This window comes from Arctopsyche grandis, chromosome 8 (genome assembly GCF_051622035.1).
Source record: "Arctopsyche grandis isolate Sample6627 chromosome 8, ASM5162203v2, whole genome shotgun sequence".
Taxonomy (NCBI): Eukaryota; Metazoa; Arthropoda; class Insecta; order Trichoptera; family Hydropsychidae; genus Arctopsyche; species Arctopsyche grandis.
The window spans coordinates 27,274,112-27,299,471 of record NC_135362.1 but is presented as its reverse complement, the minus strand read 5'-3'; the positions used below and the strand labels follow the sequence as shown (position 1 = coordinate 27,299,471).

At 35.5% G+C, this 25,360-nt stretch overlaps 1 protein-coding gene across 1 annotated transcript in view; it reads left to right on the top strand.

Annotated features, from left to right (window-relative positions):
• Lrp4 (LDL receptor related protein 4) overlaps nt 1-24,106 on the top strand; it is a 31,652-nt gene extending 7,546 nt beyond the window's left edge. The window contains exons 5-30 of the mRNA XM_077436740.1: nt 72-201; nt 9,827-9,933; nt 10,479-10,638; nt 10,719-10,869; nt 10,945-11,267; nt 11,339-11,525; nt 12,505-12,658; nt 12,728-13,119; nt 13,302-13,465; nt 13,546-13,786; nt 13,859-14,009; nt 14,089-14,250; nt 14,336-14,551; nt 14,627-14,913; nt 14,985-15,147; nt 16,400-16,533; nt 16,615-16,702; nt 16,778-16,883; nt 17,824-18,468; nt 18,539-18,662; nt 19,825-19,922; nt 19,999-20,242; nt 20,404-20,662; nt 20,735-20,962; nt 21,049-21,224; nt 23,857-24,106. Coding sequence (XP_077292866.1) covers nt 72-201; nt 9,827-9,933; nt 10,479-10,638; nt 10,719-10,869; nt 10,945-11,267; nt 11,339-11,525; nt 12,505-12,658; nt 12,728-13,119; nt 13,302-13,465; nt 13,546-13,786; nt 13,859-14,009; nt 14,089-14,250; nt 14,336-14,551; nt 14,627-14,913; nt 14,985-15,147; nt 16,400-16,533; nt 16,615-16,702; nt 16,778-16,883; nt 17,824-18,468; nt 18,539-18,662; nt 19,825-19,922; nt 19,999-20,242; nt 20,404-20,662; nt 20,735-20,962; nt 21,049-21,224; nt 23,857-24,021 — 5,255 coding nt within the window. The 3' untranslated portion in view covers nt 24,022-24,106. The remainder of the gene's footprint in view (nt 1-71; nt 202-9,826; nt 9,934-10,478; nt 10,639-10,718; nt 10,870-10,944; nt 11,268-11,338; nt 11,526-12,504; nt 12,659-12,727; nt 13,120-13,301; nt 13,466-13,545; nt 13,787-13,858; nt 14,010-14,088; nt 14,251-14,335; nt 14,552-14,626; nt 14,914-14,984; nt 15,148-16,399; nt 16,534-16,614; nt 16,703-16,777; nt 16,884-17,823; nt 18,469-18,538; nt 18,663-19,824; nt 19,923-19,998; nt 20,243-20,403; nt 20,663-20,734; nt 20,963-21,048; nt 21,225-23,856) is intronic.
• The last annotated feature ends 1,254 nt before the right edge of the window (nt 24,107-25,360 follow it).

The window sequence follows — 25,360 nt, the reverse complement described above, 5'->3', positions numbered from 1 at the left end:
CAGTTTTAACTTGTTTTATGAAAAAAACACCTATTGTTTGTTAAATTTAAAAATAGCAAATCACATTTCAGGGGTATCAGCTAATTGTACTGTCGATCAATTCGAATGTGCAAATGGTCTCTGCGTGCATCGAAGTTGGCTGTGTGATGATGACAACGACTGCAAGGACAACTCTGATGAACTCAACTGTACCAAAATCGAGTGAGTTTTAAACCAATTTTATGAGATAAGAGTAAATGAGAGTGAAAAAAGTAACTAGCAACCTGCGAGTTGCAAAGAGGCGTTAGAAAGCCACGTTTGGAAAGCTATATGTCATCGTTTCGATCTGAAACAAGATTTCGATGTAATTTTTAATGAATAAACTTCTTACTTCAATGTTAGCTAATCCTCGTATTTCGGTTAAATATCAAAGCGATCTAAATAGTGAAAGAGGTTGAAAATCAGATCACAAATTTTTGACAGGCAGAAATGTCACTTAACTAATAGTGGGAATAATAAATAAATATACACTTTCCAAACAAAATTGGCTACTGATAACTGTCCGTTATTCTTATTTTAGAATTGTATTTATATTTCACATTTCTTAAGTAAGCTACATATTCAAGTATATATTTAGTCCGCACAAACAACCTTTATATAGCATACTTTTATAAACAACATCAAAAATATACCTTTATAAACAACATCAAACGCCTAAAATATCAAAACATACGAAAATAATTTTACAGCATTACCGAAAAACATTCGTCATGCTACGCCTGAAAAAACCTTAATCACATATTAAATGTAAGGTGGAAAAGTTCAAAAATAGATCACCAAGACGCCTTCGTTGTGATTATATAAATGCTGTGGATTTATTTTTGGTATCCACCCACATCGCGTATTTATTCGACAATGACGCAATAACGAGTAATTTTTAGGCAAACCCGTTGCGAAGAAAGCGCCCATTGTCTATTCGTCTGCCTTTCATGTGTTACAAAGTTACACGATTCGACTTTGAAGCTTACAGAAATACATATTTTGTTTATTAATAAAAGCTTAAAGAAATAAATATTAATAGAAGCTTACAGAAATACTTTAATATTACATATAATACTAGTTGTTTTACCCGGCTTCGCTCAGTATTTGTAATATAAACAGCGTAAACATGGCGAATCTAATAGTCTTTTTTTTTTTTAATTTCATTTGTTTTTTTATTAAATTTATTTGAATCGAAAACAATAATATTCAACCAATCGAATCGTCGTCATAGAAACTTTGACTTCTATGTTCGATTTATATTTTCGATGATCCCAACCAAAAGTACTTACATAAAAAATTACATACAGTCTCTTTCGTAATTATATATTAGACTAGTTGTTTTACCCGGCTTCGCTCAGTATTTATAATATAAACAGCTTAAAAATGGCGAATCAATTAGTAAATATTCGTTTGTTTTTTTAATCGAAAAAATATATGCATATATATCGAATCTTCGTCATAGAAATTTTGTTTTGTCTCCGAAGTTCCCAACCAAAAATACTTACATACAAAGTCTCTTTCGAAATTATATATTAGATATACGAATATTCGATAGATACGTATTGTTTCCATGAGAAATTATGACCGATGCTCGAACGACGTTGTAAACATACTAAAAAAATATGCTTTTCTTTTTGAAATGACAATTCTATATGATACATATGTATGTAAAATCGATGAAATACAATAACTCGTTATAATTGTAGTATGTGGTCTACTCAATGTGACTGACTTCGTTATGGCTCCAATTTATCTATAAAATGTTGATATTATATAAATTTTGATAAGAAAATGCACAGAAAGCTTGCTCAAATATGGAATCATTGACTTGATACAAAACGACTTTGTCAAAATTTACAAAACGTACAAAACGAAAAATCGACTTTGTCAAATTTTTTTTATTATTGCAAAAATCAATTTCGAAAAACTATAAATTTACGAGAAATCTATGGACAAATTTGTGCCATTTTATAATTCAGCGAATTCAAGACGTAGTATACTCGAATTCTGCGAGAAATAGAACAGAGTTGACAATTTGTTGGAACAGTTTCAATGAAATCAGATAAATTGGCAAACTCTGATAGGAAACGTTCGACCTCGGAGTAACATATCCAAGGTCTGGCCAGCAGCACAGCTAGGGATTGAACCCGTGACCACCCAATTGAAAGCATTACACGCTAACCATTGATCTATGCTGTTGGTTATGATTCGATTATTTTTGCACAGACGTACTAACAATTTTTCAAACATAACAGTACATAAAATTCAATAGAGACATCTATGGAAAATCTTTTTTTTTCTTTATGCAAAGCAAATTTATGTAGTACGTAGTATTTCATAAGATTCAACAAATTCTAGATACTAATAACTCAAAATTTCGAGAGACTGCTAGTCCTCCGTCCAGAATGCCTTGATATCGCCTAAGTACCTCCTTATAAAGGACAGGTCGCTCAGGGCATCTTCGCCCTTCGCACGTTTGTTTACCTATTGTTATGGTCACGTACCAGATATGCAGTCCCACGCTTTCGCGTTGTCAGTTCTAAGAATTCTAGTGGAAAGTGGCTGGGTGCCGCTGTCGACCATCCATTGTTTAGCCGACTTGCACTTAGTCCGGACGTAATCCTCGAAACCAATTATAACAGTCGCACAGTCTCTGGGATGCTACTCGGCCTAATCCTATTGCACTTAACTGGCGGCATACGTTACACTATTTATTAGATAGTCACAACAATTAAGTAAGAAAAATCGGAAAATTCTAACAGGAGACGGTTGATCTGTGTTTTTTTTTAATAACCAAAAGATCTCGCCAGTAGCGTATTTGGCTGGGACTTGAACCCAGGACCTCTCTATTGGTATGAAATACCTCTACCAGTGCAGTACGCTGCAGATATAGATATATAGAAAAAGATAAACATCACAGCCACATTGCGCATGCGCGTACTGTCGATTTATCAGCACGAATGCGAGCTCCAGTCCACTAGTAGATGAATAGTGTACTAAAGTGGGAAGACTGAATTTTGTCTTCAGATTATCAATCAACTTAAATTAAATATTAAATCCTTGCAACGTATGGGATAAGTCCAAGAAACACATTCCGCATATACAATATTAGGTGCCTTAAAAAGTATGAAGAGGAGATGGAGGATGGACACTGTTTTGAAGGGATGAAGTATGCCCCTTTTATCAGCGCATGTCTTGAGATAAAATACATCGTCATAAGACGAAAACACGCTCAGCAGTCTGAAAACCAGCTCAAGGCCAGTGTATTGAATAGAGATATGTACTGTAGAATAGAAAATGTCGCTAGTTTCAAAAATAATAAAAATTGATCGCCTATAAATTAGTTGTCGTATGACCCAATTGCGAAATGCAATTTGGATGCAAATGTTTACGCTTGGGTTTGACTTCCAAATTCGTTGGGTCCCTTCCAACCAACGACCCCTCGTTCGGTGACAAGTCATAATACTGACCTAGGTGTCTGGCAACCAACCCCTCGGTTGAAACATTACCCTACCCTCCCCCATCGTGCGAAAATGCCATGAGTGGCCTTGAATTCTACCCCTAGGGGTGTCGAGATTGCCTATGGCAAGGTAAATTGGGTGGGATTCTGATCTACCCCAAATTTTGCGTCCGGCACCTGAACTATCGATTTTGCAGCTTCCGAACAACATACGGTTGCTTCGCGTTGGAAAAAAAATACAATTTTATCCGGAAATAACTCAATCAGAAACACTGCATGAAAAATACTAAGACTATATAAATATAATCGACACTACTTTCATTCAAATTCTTTGATTGAATGATGCTTCCAATCAAAGACAGAATTTGAATGAAAGTACTGATGATATAATTGAACATATTATGTACATTTGTGTACAATGGCTAATATCAAAATCGATGAAATGATGAATGGATGAACGAGAAACGTATTTATTTTGTGATTTAATATTGTTTGGCATATTGTATATTAAGATCGGAATTAAAAATGGCGTTCGAATTTAAGAAAAATCGGTTTTTACATAAATTGATTTTGACAATTCTGTTTTCATTGCTGGGCATTTTATAAATCGCAGTTTTAATTTAGATAATTTAATGAATATGTCGAATAAGGTACTTGAATATGTCGTCTTTACAAGGTTTTTTTTAATTTTAAATTTCGATCATCCACCAAATTTTTCGTATTAAATACACGGATAATTGAACAATATGAGCGTATTTTTTAAATGAATTATCAGCAGAATGGTTCAAAGTCAAAATATATATACATATATTATTTTTTTTAAATTTTATTTACATATGTATTTTACCACAGTGACCAGACATATAAGCATAATACAAATACTATATATATATATAAGAATTAGCGAGACATCTATGTGATAGATAATAAATTTGTGAAATCATATTCAAATAGTGGTGACATGGTGGGTAGGATGGTTTTGCCAATTTAATGGAAAAACCGCTTCAACAATGAAATCAAATAAATTGGCTAAATATAGGAAACGATCGATCGATTGATCGATCTATAAAATAAACTCTGATAGGAAACGATCGACTTGGAGTCACAAATATTCAATTCTGACCAGCAGCATTTGAGATTATACTCGGAATAAATTCTTTTCAATCGAGGCTAGCTCACGGGATCGAACCCGGCGCCCCTCGGTGCTTAGCATAAACACAACCACCGAGCCATGCTGCTGGCTGTATGTAGGATTCAATCTATGAAGGTACAAGTGGTACGGCTAGTCAACGAGACTAATTCAGCGCTCTAACCACTTCATCGCCATAAGCGCGCCAGTGCGCGCTCCTTCATATTTAAGGCTATGACTCGAAATTACTTTTGATTTCTTCACCGTGACATCTAAACATATCCTGTGATACTAATGAAATTGAAAAAAGTTAATATTTCTCGTTAGTTTGTGATATATTCAAGAAGTAGTGTGAAGATTGGCACTAAACACATAATAAAATAATCAAATCGGTTTCTACAAACGCATGGCGACGAAGTGGTTAAACCATGTTTATTTAACGAAATTTCATTTGATGCCAGCGTTAAGAGGGCTGGACAGCAGCGCCTTGTCCATACAAACGTACTATACTTCTCCCTTCCTCAATTATGGCACTACAGAAATTATTTTTTAATATGCTACGGATATCCACCATTGAGGTGCATCTATCGTTTTATTTTTTTGATTAATTATTTTTTATATGAGCTAGGAGCCGCCAAACATCTATAAAATCGCCTCTTTTTTACACCCACGAAACGAGTCCAGCGTGCTTATTTAACGGTCGATTTTAAAAAAAATACGCCGATAGATGCACAGAAATTATCTTTCTCATACCGATGATGAAATTTTTTTAAAAATTGGTCCAGTTTTGGAGGAGAAAATAGTAGAATACGAAACCTCGATTTTGTCAATTTAAAATACGTTTTATCTGGTCGAAGCGCAACTGTCGCATTCACTCAATATATATATTGATATATATTGTCGCATTCACTCAATATATATATCGAAGAAAGGAACGGTAACAAAATTAAGGTTTCAGGTGTACAGCCCTCTTAAGCAGCATATTAAATATTATACTGGAAAAATATTAGAGAAAACTGAAATCTAAAGAAACTTATAAAATTGGAATGAATTATGAAAAAAATGAATTTTTATATTCAGCCTCCTTGACTTAATGCGATATTCAAAACGCTGCCCTAAATAATTGGGTCTTGTGAAGTTTACCACTAATTTTTTGAATCACCAATTTTTATGTCATTCTTTTGCGTCTTCCACACAAGGTACCCGAAAACTACATATTTGAGGAAGATTCTTTTCAGGACACTAAATTTCGAATGAAAATTGAAAAACATTCGTCATGTTGCCAAGTAAAGCAAAATTGAAGCTCAAAGTTGTGTTAGTACGTAAATTTTTTGAATGGTATTTTCGTTCCAGTTAATGGACTGAGAGTATGAAAAGTAGTGTGGAAAAAACCAAGAACGTAATCAAGAAAGGTGAATCAATGTGTTACATAAATGATGATGGCGGCAATTAGGTGTAGCATGAGCGTTGGGCGGCGAGGGGCGCGTGGGCGTTGGGGGCGGAGGCGCGGGGGGCGCAGATCAATAGGAGGCTCCGACCTCCCACCGCCCCCGGGATGCTGAGCTGTCGCCATAGAAACACACCGATGTTATAAAAACGACACTAAGGGGGCGGCAGACACGTGCCACACCAGAATACTTAGTATACCTGGCCAGGGGTTGGAAAAAATCGAGGGGATCTCGTGATTCCTTCAACGGACGACTGGTTGAAAATTTGATCGGTCGAACTTTGAACTTGTTTGCGGAAAAGATTAATAATGTTTTGGAACTGCCATGTGCATACGTGGTGGAAAATAAATAATGACGATTTGTATCCTGAAGAATAACACATTGAAAAGTAAATATGTATATGTACATATATTGACTAGTTAAAGAAGACCTACTAACAGGTAACCCCAATGCGCTTTCCTGGCCAGAAATATTGCACATTTGATACAAATATTATTAGTATTATACAAAGTAGCCAGCAGGTCGGTCGTTAAGCTTCTGCCTATCACCGAGAAGCGCCGGGTTCGATCCCATGAGCTGACATCGATTGAAAATAATTTTTCTGAATATATCTGTAGTGTTGCTGGTCAGACTTGGATATTTGGGCTCCAGGTCGATCGTTTCCTATCAGAGTTTGCCATTTTTTATTATGATTTCATTGTTGAAACGGTTCCCGATTAAATTGGCTAAAAACCTTCCTACCTACTATGTCACCACTATTTGAGTATGATTAATGTACAATAAAATGTATGTACAATTTATAGATGTCTCTTTAATTACGAGTTTTCAGTGTCTCGTAATTCATTGACTTGTGTAATAAAAATGCTGCATTGTTTGTAATTGGCCAGGAAGGCGCATTGGGGTTTACCTGTAAGGCCTTCCTGGTATATACATATGTGTATTAAAAAATATATATATATCGATTAATATCCATAGAGACATCTTGCTCAAATTTGTAAATTTGCAGAATTTTATGCGATTAAGCGAAATTCGAGATTGCTGAAAACTCGAGATTTATATACATACATAAGTATTATATAAGTACATTAATACATTAAATTAATATTCACAGAAACATCTATAGTCAAATTGAATTTGCAGTATTTTAAACAATTCAGCGAAATTCAGTAAATATATATCAATTAACATCTACATAGACATTTATGGTCAAATTTGTAAATTTGCAGCATTTTATACAATTCAGAGAAATTTGAGATTGCTGAAAACTAAGATTTTGCATGAAAATGGGTAAGGTTGCCAATTTGTTGGAACCGCTTCAATGAAAATCAGATAAATTGGCAAACTCTGATAGGATACGATCGACCTGGAGTCACAAATCCAACAGCTGGCCGGCAGAAGCCAGTTTGAACCCGTGACAACTCTGTTCAAAGCATTACATGCTATCCACTAGTCTATCTGCTGGTTATACATCATCTACATCATTATCATTATAATCTACAGCCATTAACCATCCATTGCTAGATGAAAGCCTCTCCAACGCGCTTCCACTCGTCTCTGTTTTGCGCAACTCATCCATCTCACCCCACTCATTTTCCTAAGTTTGTCTACCCATCTTCCCTGCAGTCTTCCTTTTACAATTTGCATTCTCTCGGGTACCATTCAAGTACTTATTTTGTCCACCTTTCGTCCATTCTTTTTGCCACGTGGCCCGCCCATTGCCATTTTAATCTATTCACTCTATACACTATATCCATAGGATAACATTATGCTAAGTCATTTTTTGAAGAAAATGTTCCGCACGAAGTCGAGCATTGTGCACTATTCGACTACATATTAGTTATTTTTAGTGCATATTTGATTCCGAAGGCAACTGTTAAAGTTTATATAATTATTTCCGAACTGCCCGGCGTTTCTCAGGCCGGCGAAAGTTAAAGGAACGGTAAAAAATACAACATTTTTCAAAAAATATTATATGGCCGTGATACTGGGATCTGCCGTGATATTGATCTAAGTGACAACGACATGAAATGTGTAATTCGATGATTCTAGATTGAAAACTGTAGATTTGCATAGAGAAAAAAAAACAAACATTCATCTTTATACAGTATAAATGCAATCGAATGCTTTCGAAAGAATGGACTCCAACTGCCCACCGGAGAGCAAATAATGATTCTTAGGATAGGATGACGAACTATCTGGATTCAATTTAAATTTAATATACATATGTAAATAATGTAACACAAATATTGTGAGCAGATATAAAATAAAAGCTTTTAATATAAACATAGAAAAAAGTTACTGTTATATACAACCGTGAAGTTAAGTAGGGGCGCTAGAAAGGAGCGTTTGTATAGCTAGCTGTCATCACGTGGATCTGACAGATGGTTTTGATGTAATTTTTATAATTAAATTCATCTAGACTTAATTTAATGTAACGTGACCATTTGTACTGATTTTTTGGGTATCTATCCTGGCAAAATCCTTGGGATAGGCCTGTTTATTAATATTGAAATCGATTTATATATTTTCATAAATGCGCATCCATTATTTTCTAATGTTTATTAATGTTTTAATAATACAAGTATTTGGAAACATTCTTTGGAAAAACATGTCCTGGTTTTGTCACATAACCTAAAAACATATAAAACGGTCACCTTGCTTTAATGAGAACTAATCCCAATTGGAGTAGTGGAAGTGGTTCAAAATCAGCTCACAAATTTTGGACGGTTAGGAATTTATTCTAACTAACCAAGTGAAACGCATAAAATACAAAATTCAATCAAATTTGGATATGTTTTTTCAATTTCGGCCAAGATTTGAACTACAGACCTGTCGAATATATGAAATATTAACCCTTTGAATGCTGACCAACGCCGATCAGCGGTTTTCCAACAAGTCCATGAGCCTGAAATACGCCGATGGGCGTTGTTTTTTGAGTATGTAAAAAATAAACAAGAATAATATCCACTAAGCCTTTCCAGGTAGCGTTGAACATGAGTCATGAAATCTATGTCAATGTTTATAAAGACTGATTTACACCGGAATTTCTGATTTTATAACCATAGCAGAATTTCTCGATGGAAATCCCTAACTGCTGAGTATTTTAGATTATGGCTTGGCATTTAGTTTGTGAGCATTACATTTTAACAACAATGAAGAAGATGGAACTAGTTTTGGAAAAATACATACATTCATTAATAGACTTCTTTTGTTTATTTTATATTGTTGCAAGATATATTAGACAGTCTAAACACACCTTTACAAACTCGAAATCCTTGGCAGTAGTTATCTAGGGTTTGTTTGGATTGGCTAGAATTTTTATACCAGCTTTCTATTGGATTTCTAAATAATTCTAGTTGGAAATGTTTGCGAAATTTTCAACGTTGCGGGTTTTCAACAGAAAAGACATCAGCACTCAAAGGGTTAAAAATACTCTTAGGACAAAATAGATTTAAAATATAACCAGGATTTAGAAAGTTAATGGAATGTCACAATAACAGACTTCTTTTGTTTATTATATATTGTTGCAAGATATATTAGAGAGTCTAAACACACCTTTACAAAACTCAAAATCCTCGGCGGTAGTCATCTAGGGTAGCGATCTAGAGTTCGTTTGGATCAGCTACAATTTTTATACCTGCTTTCTATTGGATTTCTAAATATTTCTAGTTGGAATTGTCGTCAGCACTCAAAGGGTTAAGCTGCGTTATGATTTAATTTACATACAGCGTAATAAATAATCTTTTTTATTTGTTGCATGATCAACAGGTGCAATGAGAATGAATTTCGCTGTAACGATGGTAAATGCATATCTGTATCGTGGCGTTGCGATAATGAAAACGATTGCGACGATGGATCAGATGAATCAGAATGCTGTAAGTAGAAACTGTAACTGAAACGGTTCGGTGATTATTGGTCACAAAGCACTGGTCACAAAGTCACTAAAATCTCTATAACGGAACATCTGGCAGCCGAAAGTCCATCATTTAATTTAATCCAATTTGATATTTTTACTTTATCTGTTATTATTAAATGCTGTTTTTTATGTTTATGTATGGATGTATTTATGTTTATGTTCAAATGTAATTTTTTTATGTATAATTGATGGGTGTATTATTTTCGTTGTGTATTGATTTGTGTTTAATTGTTATTTTGTTTTTTTTGTGTTATGTTTTTGACCATTGTGGCGCTTTAGAAATTCCTGCTATGCCACAATGGTCTGTTTAGAATAAAATAAATAAATATAAATATAAATAAATATCATACTAACGAGAACTTGAGTGCCAAATATTGCGTATTCGCGATTTTCATGGTAAAAATTATCTTAGTGACCACCGCAATGTGACTAATAATCCAATTACCAACTAAAACGTGCGGTAAAGAATAGTATTCATATTTAAAATCACGATTTAAATTACAGCCGTTGGCCCACCCGTATGCAGCGAAAACGAATTTCAATGCTTGAACCGAAAGTGCATAAGGAAAGACTTCAACTGCGACGGCGACAACGATTGCGAAGATTGGAGCGACGAAGATCGATGTCCTATGGTGAAGGAGAAGTGTGGAGCTGGAGAGTTCAAGTAAGTCTAAAACTTCGAATCGTTGTATCAAACCACCAACCAACAGGTGAAACATGATCGATTTTAAACCGCAATTTCAGATGCAAAGACGGAAAATGCTTGCCTCAACTATGGAGATGCGATTCGCAGAAAGATTGTGACACCGGAGAAGATGAGGAGGGCTGTGGACCCAACAATCACAGGACTTGCACTACAGACGAATTCACCTGCTTAGATGGAAAATGCATCTTGGTAAAAATATTGATCGAATTCAAATCAAGATTAAATTAAATCAACAGTTGAAACATATTCCTTTTTTAATTGCAGCACACTTGGGTATGCGACGGTGCTCCAGATTGTTCCAACGGAGACGACGAGACCAAGTGCGAGGTGTCTTGCGAAGTGGGTCAATTCATGTGCAAAGCTCATTCCAACAACACCTTGAGCAGTGCTTTCCGTACTTGTGTGAATCGAAAGCACGTGTGTGATGGTCAAAAAGATTGTCCTCTCGGTGATGATGAAGACAACTGTCCTCTGAAGAAGACTTGCGAATCCGACAGTAAGTGCGAACACGCCTGCATTACAACCGCAGCTGGGAAATCTGCTTGCAGATGCAATCCAGGATACATCCTGGCCGATGACGGATACTCGTTAGTGTCAAGCATAAATACAATATAATATGCTGTCGGTTTCTTTTAGTAATGTTCGTTTCTTTTGACAGGTGTAAGGATATTGACGAGTGTATGTACGAGCAAGATCCGGTCTGTTCTCAAACTTGCAGCAATACCATTGGAACATTCACTTGTGGATGTATGACTGGATATGTGTTGAGACCTGATTTGAGGACTTGCAAAGCTCTGGGTGCATCGCCTACTTTGCTGTTCACAAATCGAGCTGAAGTTAGACAGGTAAAATAATTGTTTTGTATAATATATTCCAATTCACTGGCAGTGGTGTGTAAAATGGATAAATAAATGAAAGTGAAAAAAGTAGTTTGTACCACTGTTTAATAGAATTGTGAAGGGGTGGTAGAAAACCACGTTCGAATAGCTAGCTGTCATCGCTTCGATCTGACAAAAGATTCCGAAGTAATCTTTAATGAGTTCTAGCATAACATATCGAAGATATAAAATTTCTCCAATTTTAGCTAACTCTCGTACGTCGGTAAAATATCAAAGCGATCTAAACAGTGGAAGTGGTTCAAAATCAGATCACGATTTTTAGACGGGCAGAAATGTAACTGAACTAACAAAAATATGAGATTCAGATAAGAATACCGATTCTTGTTGAGATATGTATAAAGAATATAAAAAGAAAGGAAAATATTAGAAAATATTGATCTACAGTTTGGTTTATAAGGAACCGATTTCAAAATTTGCTTAAAACAATAAGGGTCAAGGGAGTACATATTTCTCTATCTACCAAAATTACCAATCTGGTTTATTATTGTTATTGTGGCAACCCCGAGGTACTAACCGTAAAACCATCGGTTCGCTAGTGCTTCGCGGGTAAGCATTCTCTTCCTTCCCGGCTACTGAAATAAACAGTTGTACATTACCAACACAGTCGTCTCACTCGCCCTACCCCCATATTATAATAATGAAACCGATAAGATTTACATTTCATATAACAGAATTCACTTTCTTTTTTTTTAAGTTCAACAGAACTTTATATGTAGTACAAGCTTAGTCGTTAATTTTGAATTGTGGCCAAAGACACTTGACTTGTATATGGTTATAGTCTCCCTTGGTTGAAACCCAATTGGCAACTTATGATAAAACTATCAAGAAAGAGTAAATTTGGCATAGTTTCAAAGATCAAAGACATATGGAGAAATTATATAATATAAAAGGTGCACTTACATATGTACTTCCTTAATACTTTCAGGTTTCCTTGAACAGTGAAAAATACACTTCCATATTGAAAGGACTCCACAATGCAGTGGCATTAGACTATCATTACGAGAAGAAGCTCATATTCTGGGCTGAAGTGAGGCTGGATTCCATAAGAGTAGCTAACGTCAACGGAACAAACGTTACAGGTGAAGAATCACAGCGATACAAGTCATTCCAAATTCGAATTCTATTTACTAATGGTTACCAATTTTCAGATGTGATCAAATGGGGTCTGAACTCCCCTGCCGGAGTGTCAGTAGATTGGATCCACAACTTGCTCTTCTGGACTGATTCCGGAACTAGGCGAGTTGAAGTTTCGACTTTGGATGGTACAAGGAGAGCTGTCATAGCTGCTTGCGATTTGGACAAACCGAGAGCCATTACGGTTCATCCAGGAGACGCTATCGTATTCTGGACCGATTGGGGTCCAAATCCGAAGATAGAACGCTCTGACATGGATGGCTCTAATAGGAAGAGTATTGTGACCGAATCCATATACTGGCCCAACGGTTTGACTTTGGATTATACTACAAGCAGAATATACTGGGCTGATGCTAAACATCATGTGATTGAGAGCGCACTATTTGATGGAAGTGATCGGAAGAAGGTATATTTTATCAAACACTGTTCTTCATAATTGCCAATTGAAAGTACTTCCTCCCTTTCCTTTCGCATTTATATTCACCTTCCGCCTACTTCTTCAGATCTATCTTATTCTGTATCTTAGTCTTAATATCATACACTGCTCTAAATCTGTTGGGTTCACTACGGTTTTATTGAAATTTTAAGGTTGTCAGCAAAGGCTTACCTCACCCTTATGCTATAACCCTATTCGAAGATGCTATATTCTGGACAGATTGGCATACAAAGAGTATATCAACTGTTAATAAGAAAACTGGTGTTGGATTCCAAACTGTGCACAGCCGCTTGAGTTTTCCCATGGATATTCATAGGTACTGCTTAAACCATTGCTTTCGCTGTGGAAAACAATTAAAAACTCGTACATTTCTAAGTATTTGGTTTTCATTTTCAGTTTCCATCCTCAAAGACAGCCACCTTATAGTAACCATTGCGGCAACAATAACGGAGGATGTACACACTTGTGTCTTCCAAATAGGGTTTCGTACTCTTGTCACTGTCCTTTGGGTAATACCCTAAGTGCAGATAGAAGGACTTGTGAAGATACTGCGGATAAACTACTGCTGTTTGCCAGGAAGAGGGAAATTAAAATAAAGCACTTGGAAAATAAAAAGCCGGAGAGTAACATTGATATGGTACCCACCTTTCTATTATATAATGCTAAACCTTTTGTCCAACATTTGGTCTAATTGTAATTTATTATTTAGGTTATTCCATTGAATGGAGTAAAATCAGCATTCTCACTAGCTTGGGATCAACAGAGCAATACGATTTTCTGGACTGACATTGAAAAATATACGATAAATCGAGCTTCTCTGAATGGAAGTCATCAATTAGCAATCGTCAGCACTAGTTTGAGTAAGTACATATACGATTAGTTTTAAAATTAAATTTTGATAGATATGGAGTATCATTTTAACACATTGAAACTTTTCAGTGAGTCCAACCGGCTTGGCTTACGATTGGATCACAGATAAGCTCTACTGGGTCGACGAAGGAACTAAAAGGATTGAAGTTTGCAAATCTGATGGCAGTATGAGGACCGTGTTGATTTGGGATCAGATCGACAAACCCAGAGACATCGTTGTAGATCCGCTAGGTAAGGATTTTAAGAATTTGAGCTTAATTTAAGAAGTGTGTAAAATCAGAAGCAGTTGATTCACTTGAACATTGGCGTATTACAGGTGGGATGATGTTTTGGTCCGATTGGGGACAAACTCCTTGCATTAGCAGCGCTTATATGGATGGAAGCACGAGGAAGAAGATTGTTTACACAAAGTTATCAATCCCTCAAGGTTTGGCTCTGGATTACGCTAGGGGGAGGATTTATTGGGCCGACAGTGGTTCGAAGCAAATAGAACATTCCAAATATGACGGATCAGATAGAAGGATACTAATTGGTAACGAATAGTACAAAAATATTGTGGGTTTTTTTATATGTAAGGCTTCTTTATATAACCATCCATAATTTTCAGGGGATAACATTCAAAAACCGGTTGGTTTGGATATTTACGGCGAGGAAATATTTTGGACAGATTTACAGACCGAGTCCATTCACTCGGCCAACAAGATGACCGGCAAAGGAAATAAGACACTTTTGACCGACACAGTGTTGCTGAATGATGTCCAAATCTATCATAAAGAGCGAAAATCTCCTGTTGGATCAAACCGGTGTGGAAAGAGGAATGGTGGTTGTTCTCACTTGTGCCTCTTAAAGCCGATTGGGTTCTCTTGTCGGTGTCCCATTGGTGTTAAACTTGGCGTAAGGATTGCTCAAGTTGAAATTGCTCATGTCAAATGGATTATTGGTCTAAATTTTGTTTAAAATTTCAGGAAGATCAGAAGAATTGTGCTAACGGTCCTACCAACTTCTTGATTTTCGCTCATCGCATTGATATCAGGCAGATTTCATTAGATGTTCCATATGTTATTGACGTTGTGCTTCCTTTGCCACGTTTGAAGAATGCTCTAGCTGTGGACGTTGATAGAAAAACGGGTATGTATTAACTTTTTATATCTGTTGTTTGCGTCCATGAAAAAAAATTCGGATGTGACCAACCCATGACTCTATCTACGTATTTGAGGAATATAAGAAGGTCACAAAACAAAATTCGATAATTAAACGTACATACACGTTCACACATACCGGTTATTAGAAAATTTTCGATACAAATTGAGCGCAAATGTAGGGAAACCTACACAAGACAAAAGTTCTACTTCTGGATATTGGATGTTGTTCAAAATTTTATTATTATTTAAAATCACTATAAATATTAAATGTCAAAAAAATTAAATTAATTTAAAAGGTCACAATAAAATAATTAAATATTGTTTTAAAAAAAATTATTATGTATTCCGGTTTACGAATTCTGACCAAAACCTTATCAACTCTAAGTTAGTACATAAAGAATAGAAATATAAATTTTCAGCTTGATATGTTCAGGGGTGTGGAAGAATTCGTGGTCACAGCGTTTTTGACTTTTCTAAGAGGAAAAAATTCCACTTCCGGTTTGTTAAATTTACTGATTTTTTTTATTTTCATAAAATTGGTACAAGAATTATGTTTAAGGGGACGAAAAAAATAGTGGAAGAAAAATCGAACGAGAGTAAACTGCCGCTTTCCGTTGATGGATGCTTACCAAATTTTATACATAGCTTGGTATTACGCTTAACTTCTAGATTTGAAATTTCAGTTCAATAAACCAAAGGATTTCTGAAAAAAATATAAAAAACCTGGATTCTCTATAGTAAAAGTACTAGTTAAGGTTTAGGAAAAAATATTCGGGTATAAAATTTATAATTTCTATAACATGTAAAAAACTTTCAGTCCGATTTGGTTTGCCGGTTTGGTAGATAATTGAATTCAAAAACTTAAAAAAAAGAGGACACCTATAAGGGGAGATACCATTTCCGGTCAACTTAAAAATTTGAAAAAAATTCATGTCGTGTCGATAAGAATTTCAGTAACCGATACTAAGTTTCAGTTCGATAGGATTAAAGGTGTTCAAAAAATCCCCAAAATACACAGACACACACACACATTTTTTCTAGATCATGGAAATGTGATCAGTGATCGATTCTGAGTTGGAATCGGTCAAAATCTCGAGTTTTTGCATGTTCACAAAACTTCATCTATTGTTACTACATACATAGATAAAGTAAAAATAAAAATAAAATGATGATGATGAGTTTTTTATGTCATCTTCTTTGATTAACTCTCTTAATTTAACTATGACTTTGTATTACAGGTGAAATTTACTGGACTGACACAGCCGAAGATATAATTCACAAAGCAACACCAGACGGAAGGAATATTTCAGCCGTAATCACAAACGGACTTCACACCGCTGACGGGATTGTCATTGATTCAACGGGTCGAAAAGTAAACGAAAATACTATTATATAAAAAACAGCTCCAAGGTCAAGTTTACACATGGCATTTATAACAATGAAATGATTTTAGATATACTGGACGGACGCCGGCCGTAACAGTATCGAAGTGGCCGAATTAGACGGCAGCAACCAGAGATTGCTGATATGGTCAGGACTTGGTATGTATTTTAAATCATTTTTAATATGAGTAAATCTTCTATATACAATATAACATGGTAATCATTTATGAATAGATTCGCCTCGAGCAATTGCCTTGCACTATCACCGTGGCATTATGTTCTGGTCGGATTGGGGAGCTCATGCTCGTATCGAACAAGCAGACATGGACGGACAAAACAGGTATGCCTTTAATATTCCTTGTAAGACTTGTTTTAGAGCTCACAATTTGCATTTCCTTTTACCATTTGGTTCTTTGCTTTAGTGCAAAGTCACACACTCCAACAAATAGATAATTTTATTATGTAAAAATAGATTTACAGCTACTTAGAAAATGGGTACGATTTAACTGTACATTGAGAAAAATACTTTGTATCTTAAAAAACATGTTTGTGCATTAAAAATTTGCATTATTTTCCGTGCATTAAACAGTCTCGTATTGTGCATCGAATAAAATATTTGGGCATTATAAAGTGACCATTAAAAAATATGAAACCATCATTCGAAAAAATAGATTTTAGCATTAGAATAGATACAAAAAGTGGTAACGTTCCAGTCTTCCACTATTAACAACTATCAACTGTCAAAAGTGTTTACTTTTGTTTCTCACTAAAATAAAAAATAAAACCAACCCTAACTTAACCTAATCTAACCAAACTATAAATAAATAAAACCTAACCAAACGTTGGTTCGTTTTATCTGTCGTTTCATCTGTCATTTTAATGCACATTTCATCAACTTTTTAAGTAGCAAATATTTTTTTTCAATCATCAAAGCAAACTTTCGAATGCAATCTGTATCCGTTATTTAGAAATGCACACAATTTTTTTGTAATGCACAGAAACTTTTTTTAAATGGACGTTTAAAGGTCTGTTCATACCTATCCAGCACGACCCGTATCCTGCAAGTACGGATAGTATTCTTTAGTTCATTCTATATGGATGCGCATGAATGCGTAAATGCGCATGCGCGAATGGAGTATGAATACGTCCATATAATGTACCAAACAATACTATCCGCACTTGCATGACACCTGCAGGATAGGTATGAACAGACCTTAAATCGTTCCCTTAGAAAATGCAAATAAGAATTTCCTATTGAAAATTGTCGAATAAACTTTCAGGAAAGTAATAGTGGGCGACAATTTAAAATGGCCGAACGGTTTAGCCATCGATAGACCGGCTGGAAGACTGTACTGGAACGATGCCAAGAGAATGACCATCGAATCATCAGACCTAGACGGAAAAGACAGAAGAGTGGTCCTCAAAGACGTACCTTATCCATACGGCTTAGTAGTCGTCGGTTCTCACGTTTACTGGACGGATTGGAAGACCGAAGCTCTGCACAGGGCTGACAAGAAGAACGGAAGTGAAAGGACCATCATCAGAGGAAACCTAGAAGGATTGATGGACGTGAGATCGATCCAAGCTGACAACATCGCTGAAAACGCATGCGGCAACAACAACGGAGGATGTTCCCACCTGTGTCTGAGGTCACCCGAGGGCTATACCTGCGTATGTCCGACCGGAACCCTCTTTGTCAGACACGTGAATAATACCAGCAATGTTTCCACTACCGAATGTCAGCCGCATCCTTCCAACTATCTGGTGTTTGCTACAAGGACCACTCTAGCGAGGATATCATTAGACACGATCGAGCTGTGGGATGTCACTCTGCCGGTGACCGGAATCAGTAGTGCTATAGCTGTGGACTTCAGCTGGGAGAAGAAGTTGATATTCTATTCGGATGTTAACGCAAATCTTATCAAGTATTAATCAATGTGAATTATTTGATATAATTTCTTGAGGATTTTTTAATAATGTGTTAATAATTTTTAGGAGTGTTAACATGTTGAATAATTCCGATACGAGGACTATCATATCGGAAGGTTTGGAAACTACGAATGGCTTGGGAATTGATTGGATTGCCAATAATATATATTGGACTGATAATGATATCAAAGTAAGTATGAAAATGTATTAGTTTATTTGATGAGTTTTTTTTTTATATACATACATATGTATGCATGAGCTGTTGAAAGTGGCGGAAGTCCAATTTTCAATTACAAAAACACACTTTTATTTTTGGCTTAATTCACAAATTGTTATCACTTCTTTTAATTCGATATGTCCAGCATCTCAGACAAGCAGAATAAATGTATTACAGGCCACCAGTATTTTTAAATACTGTTAAACTCGAAATATTTCTTTAAATGAAGAAAAGTGAACTTATATCACTTTCAAATATAATATAACGGCTCATAATCTAGATAAAACTAGAACAGTGGGTCAAAACAAAAATAAAAAATGATGAAATTTACCTCAAACTATGTAAGTAGATTTGAACTCTAAAATTCATATTTATATATGTGCGTGGTAGACATTATCATTTTATGGTTGTACCTCCTGCCCGCACAGATATTTATCAGATGGCTCCTATTCCAAGAGCTATCCGACCTAATGAAATCGTTGCTGCTGAGCCCGAATGTGATATTTCCCACCTCAGTGAGCGTAGGTTATCAGATATTATTTTAACCTATTTGTATGGTAGCCTGCGCTCATCATTATTTTCATAATTGATGTGACGTATGAGTGAATTTTGATCTTCTCTCTTCCATTCGGGGCTCATGCGGATAATTTGTATTCACTGCTGGTTCTTGTACATATGTACATACATACATATATTGGTGCTGACTGTTGATGCAAGACATTCCCAATTTTTAGTAACCTCTTCTTAGTTCAGAATCGATTTTGTCGTCTGACGAAGTTTGAGTTCTTATCCGAGCATTTTCAAACTTTGCCATTTTGCTCGGTTTGGTCATCATCATTTTATTCAAGTTTTTCCTTATGTTTAATTATTATTATATGTTTTGTGACTACTTCTATTGTTTGAACTTTTGATGTTATTGTTTTTTTATTACACATACATCTTAGACCATTGTGGCGCATTAAGAATTCGTGTAATTCTCCAATGGTCCAAACTTTATAAATAAATAAATATGGCTGAATGGTATCGGTTTACTTGGTTACCATATAAATTGACCAACATTGCATTATAAAAGTGCATATTTTGTATTTTCCCAACAATTGATGGAACAAAGATGAAACTTTATAAAATTATTCAGGTTCTGGAGGTGGCTCGAATCGACGGATCGTGCAGGAAAAAGCTAATAACCAAAGATTTGGACGAGCCGAGAGCTTTAGCAGTATTCCCAAGAAAAGGGTATGTATAAAAACAATTAGAATAAACAGTATTTACATTCGAAATGATGATAATACTTTATTAAATCAATAAAAAGGTATATATACTGGACCGATTGGGGAGATACACCTCGCATCGAACGAGCCATGTTGGACGGTTCGCAGCGCAGGATAATAATCAACACTGATCTCGGCCTGCCAAATGGATTAGCACTGGATTACAAAGCGAAACGTTTATACTGGGCTGATGCACTGAAGGATAGGATAGAAACAGCTGATTTGCACGGCGGCAATAGAGTGCAACTGGTGCCGGAAGCCATGCATCCATTCGGATTGACACAGGTAATTAAAATATTGGATGAATGTACCAAATTTCCGGTCTAATTTCCAACATTTGTGTTTCACAGATGTTATTTTGCACTGTCAGCAAGATTTTGATTCTAAATTTTTCCAAATATTGTTACTAATATACACATGTAATTGAAATGTTTTAATGTTTGCAGTTTGGCGATCACATTTACTGGACGGATTGGTTTAAGAAATCTGTGATGAGAGCTCATAAAACCACCGGCAAAAATGTAACAGCCATAAAGACGGATCTAGAGCTAGTGATGGAAATAAAAGCTGTGTCCGAGTCGAGGCAGAAAGGCTGGAATCCATGCAAGGAAAACAACGGAGGTTGCAGTCATTTGTGTTTATTCGGCGGTGAAAATTATACTTGTGCATGTCCTGATATTCCAGATGGAAAGTTGTGCCTCTCAGGTAATATATTTTTAGTCAAATTATGATCCTATGTATGTATATTGTTCTGTGAATGATTTTTATTTTTAACAGTACCTGTAAAATGGGTACCGATGACGAGGCCTGGTTCCGACATTGCTCCGGACGAGTACGACCAGGAGAAGGAGTACGACGATCGCTTCACGGTGGCCGAAATCTACAATCAAACCAAACCCAACAAGCCGACGCAAAGGAAAGAGTCTGGAATACCAATGTCAATTGTCATAATCACGATGGTGGCGACTGTGTTGCTTTTGATAGTCATTATTATCGGATTTTTCAGTAAGTATAATGTATAATTTGCATTTCATACGCATCGCATTGATGGTCAACTTGTGTCTAAATCACTTTTTGAATGTTTACTCTAGTTTTGTTCCACAAGAAACAACAGTCAGTGAAGGAGTATAATGGTAGGGGGAAGCGTGTAATTTCTTTCCCGAATCCGAATTACAGCTGCAATAATGATGGAACTGGTATACCTATAGGAAACACTGATAGACGTCGGAACAATCGTTTCCAGATATTCAAATACGACCGTTCTCAGGTAATGCAAAATATATCTTATTGATTTTCAAATTCATTTCAAAATTGGGTATAAAAAAAATAGGCTTGACTCAAGTTCAGGTATATCCTAAACCCTTTGAATGCTGACCAACGCCGATCGGCGCTTTGCCAACAAGTGCATGGACCTGAAAAACGCCGATGAAAAACTACCAAATAAGCCTTTCCAGGTAGCATTGAAAAAAAATGCATTGAACAGGGGTCGTGTAATCCGTGTCAGTGTTTATAAAGACTGGTTTACACCAGAATTTCTGAATTCATAACCATAGCAGAATTTTTCAATGGGAATCCCTAACTGCCGAGTATTTTAGATTGTGGCTTGGCATTTAGATTGTGACCATTACATTTTAATAACAATGAATATGGAACTAGTTTTTGTAAAATACATTCATTAATAGACTTCTTTTATTTATTTTATATTGTTGCAAGATATATAAGACAGTCTAAACACACCTTTACAAACTCGAAATCCTTGGCAGTAGTTATCTAGGGTTTGTTTGGATTGGCTAGAATTTTTATACCAGCTTTCTATTGGATTTCTAAATAATTCTAGTTGGAAATGTTTGCGAAATTTTCAACGTTGCGGGCTTTCAACAGAAAAGACATCAGCACTCAAAGGGTTAAAAATACTCTTAGGACAATATAACCAGGATTTAGAATGTTAATGGAATGTCACAATTATCTATATTATATATTACAATTAATAATTGTTAATTGTCTAACATTCAAAGAGAATGCAAAATATTAATTGGAGTCGGCTTGCAGTAAGATATCGGCAGTAGCAAGGAAATAGTCACTCCAACTAATTTGGTTCAAACGATTTCCCATACAATCACCTGTATATATAATTTCTCTGAATTCTCTTATGGCATTTTTCAAACAAAACCAGTTGAAATCAAACCTTCTCCTTAGAAACATTTCTACTATCAAAAGTTATTTTCGATTTGAAATACGATGCAGAAAATAAAAAGATGGTATTTTTAAAAATAAATATTAAGGAAATTCTCTAATACAATCATATTACGACTAATCACATGTGAGCATCATCATCATCATCATTTACAGCCATTCACCATTCACTGCTGGATGAAGCCCCCCCTCTCAACACCCTTCCATTCGTCTCTATTTTGGGCAACTTTCATCTACTTCTCCCCACACATTTTTTTCTAATTTCGTCCATCACTTTCACTCTTTTACAATCTATCGGGTATCATTCTAGCACTTATTTTGTCCAGCTGTCGTCCTTTCGTTTGTTGTCTCTTCACTCCCTCTACTATATCAACTAAAAATGTCATACTTCTCACCCACGTATTCCGTTTCCTATCTCTCCTCGTTATATTAAATAGTTGTGGTTTAAACCTCATCATCATTTCATTCCTTTCGCCTCCATATCTAGTGAACCCAGCGTGATAGGGACCGATCTGACCAAGTTGGTGGCTACCACTTGACTTCCTGGCATTACAGGTCTATTAATACTATCCAGCACTGTAAGACAACAGCTCAGTACAGCAATGCACGAAAAAGAGTACTTCTATTCATACTATACGGCAGCGCACATTCAGACTCGTTTTGGCCGAGTGCGCGACGATACGGCGCAATATTGCTTGCAACGTATCGTCGAATCAATAATGTTACAATATGACGTTTCAGAAAATATTCATATGCGCATGCGCGCTTTCGTTAGTACGCGTGAATATTTCCAAAGTGGCCATAGAAAACCGATTTTGCTTGATACGTTACGGTGACATGTACTGTTGTAAAGTATGAATAGATTTTGTCGGCCACTGCTGTACACGTACACATCACGGATCATATGAATGTGTCCATATACAATGTAGCAAATAATTTTATATGCAATTGCCTGACTGTGTGCCAGTATGAAGAGACATTATAAGGTCGTGCATCAAACCACACCGTCACTTCATTTCTTCCCCCCCCCCATAGATTTAATGATTTATTAGGGCGAAAACACACTGAGTGGTACGTGGTACGTGCTTTATTTTTTAGGTACTTTTAAACATGTGAAAAAACGCAGGATCCCTCTTCCATATACATGGTACACAGTCCCAAAAATCACCCCCTGGAGTGTTTTTGGTGATATTTTATCCTTGCTTGACAGTGATCGATAACGGTGAATCCCATATTTGAAGAAATGTAGGAGAAACTTGTCGGTGGCATATGGATATGCATACACGTGCGACCTACCAAACATTTGCATTCTGTCGGTGGCCTTTACTTACGGCATATACTTAGATTTGATGAAGACTCGAAAAATGAACTCGTACCAAAGCATTAAGATTAGGAGTGGGTGTAGACGGTTTCGTAGGCTTCTCTCATGAATCTCACGCATACACGCGTACTCTTCCCGTAAACCGTCTACTTCCAATCCTAATCATAATGCTTTGGTGCGAGTTCATTTTTTGAGTCTTCATCAATTCATAGTTTGTGCTGTAAGGTGGACCCGCATTCTGCACGTGCAAGTACACCCAATGTTAAGCCAAGGACACGTGACGTCCCATACCACTGTGTGTTTTCGCCCTTGATGTTATTAGGAATTGTCGGTAGCTTTGATTTTGTAATTGTCTATTATGTACAAATATACGATTTGGTTTCAGGAAAGAGTAACAAACGTATATTCAGCCGAGGGCACCAGCCTCATACCGACACCGTCTAACGGCACTCACACTCCAAGTTCGTCGCACTGCACGGTGACTCCAGATTCGCACCCGTCGCCACAGCACGACGGCTTCGACTCGATTGCGTTGAATCCGATAGGATGAGCAAATAATTAATTTAAGCCCGGCCAATCAAACTACAATGAAAGAAAAATAAATGTATTAACCTACCTCCTAGAAACACAGCACATTACCGAAAATTTGAATACCCACACATAGTGTTTAGAAGCGTGCGTGGAAGGTGTGCCATACGACGGGGTAAAATTAGGTTTACAGCTGAAAAAATAAGGAAAAAACCAAATAAGTACGCAAATTTGTAAGACAAGACTCACTATATATATATACAATATATTATTTAATATAATAATCATGCATGAAGAACAAAAATTTTGAACGACGATTCATTGAATAAAATGTTTCATTTGTTTAGCGTTTCTTTTTCTATTTAAAAAGTAGACATTTTGAAAAGAAACGTTCATTCGTGGGGATTATCAATAAAATATTAATATATTTTGTGAATTTCTGCTATAATTAGATACAGGGTTTAGATATTTCTAATAAAATATATAAAAATGCACAGTATTGTTTCATCAAGTATAAATGAATCCATATTTTGTTTTGAATATATAATTAATTGATACAAATAAATTGACGATTATTTTCTATATATGACAAAATATGCAATGGGACGATGCAATTATGCGTCAAGAAGCCTGAGAGTATTGATTTATTTTATTTTTCGATTTAATACAGAATACTACATATATACATATATATATATGTACACGAAAATATATATTTTACAAAAATATTTGTTGGATTTTAAAAATGTGTATTATTATTATTATGATGATGAAGAGTAATAAACATAGTGATATTAATAGTGACACTTTATATATTTAATAATAAAATCAGGGCCGGCCGGTTGAACGGGATTTTACGGGTTTATGATATTGAATTATTCATTTTAGGGCCGGCCCTGTTTATAACACAAACACATACACACTTACACATAATAAAAAATAGGTTTTGGAGTAAATGAGGCTGTGATTGTGACACGATAGTGCTTTCGCTTGTGAACGAGTGATTGGACATAAATGTTTTCTCCCTAGACACATAAATTTGACAATTTATAAATATATATATATATATATATATATATATATATATATATATATATATATATATATATATATATACAATAATGAAAAAAAAAATTCTTCCAGTTATGATGATAATGAACATTGAATCCATTTGTATATAAAGACATCAAGAGAAAAATTTAAGTTTTCAATAATACATACATAAATGAAATACAAGTATATAACTAATAATAAATACACAATCGGTGAACCAAGTAGAGGTGGAAGCTGGATAAAAGTAAAATATTTTTTTATTAAAAATATTATAATATCCACATACTATTTATATACAGATATATACA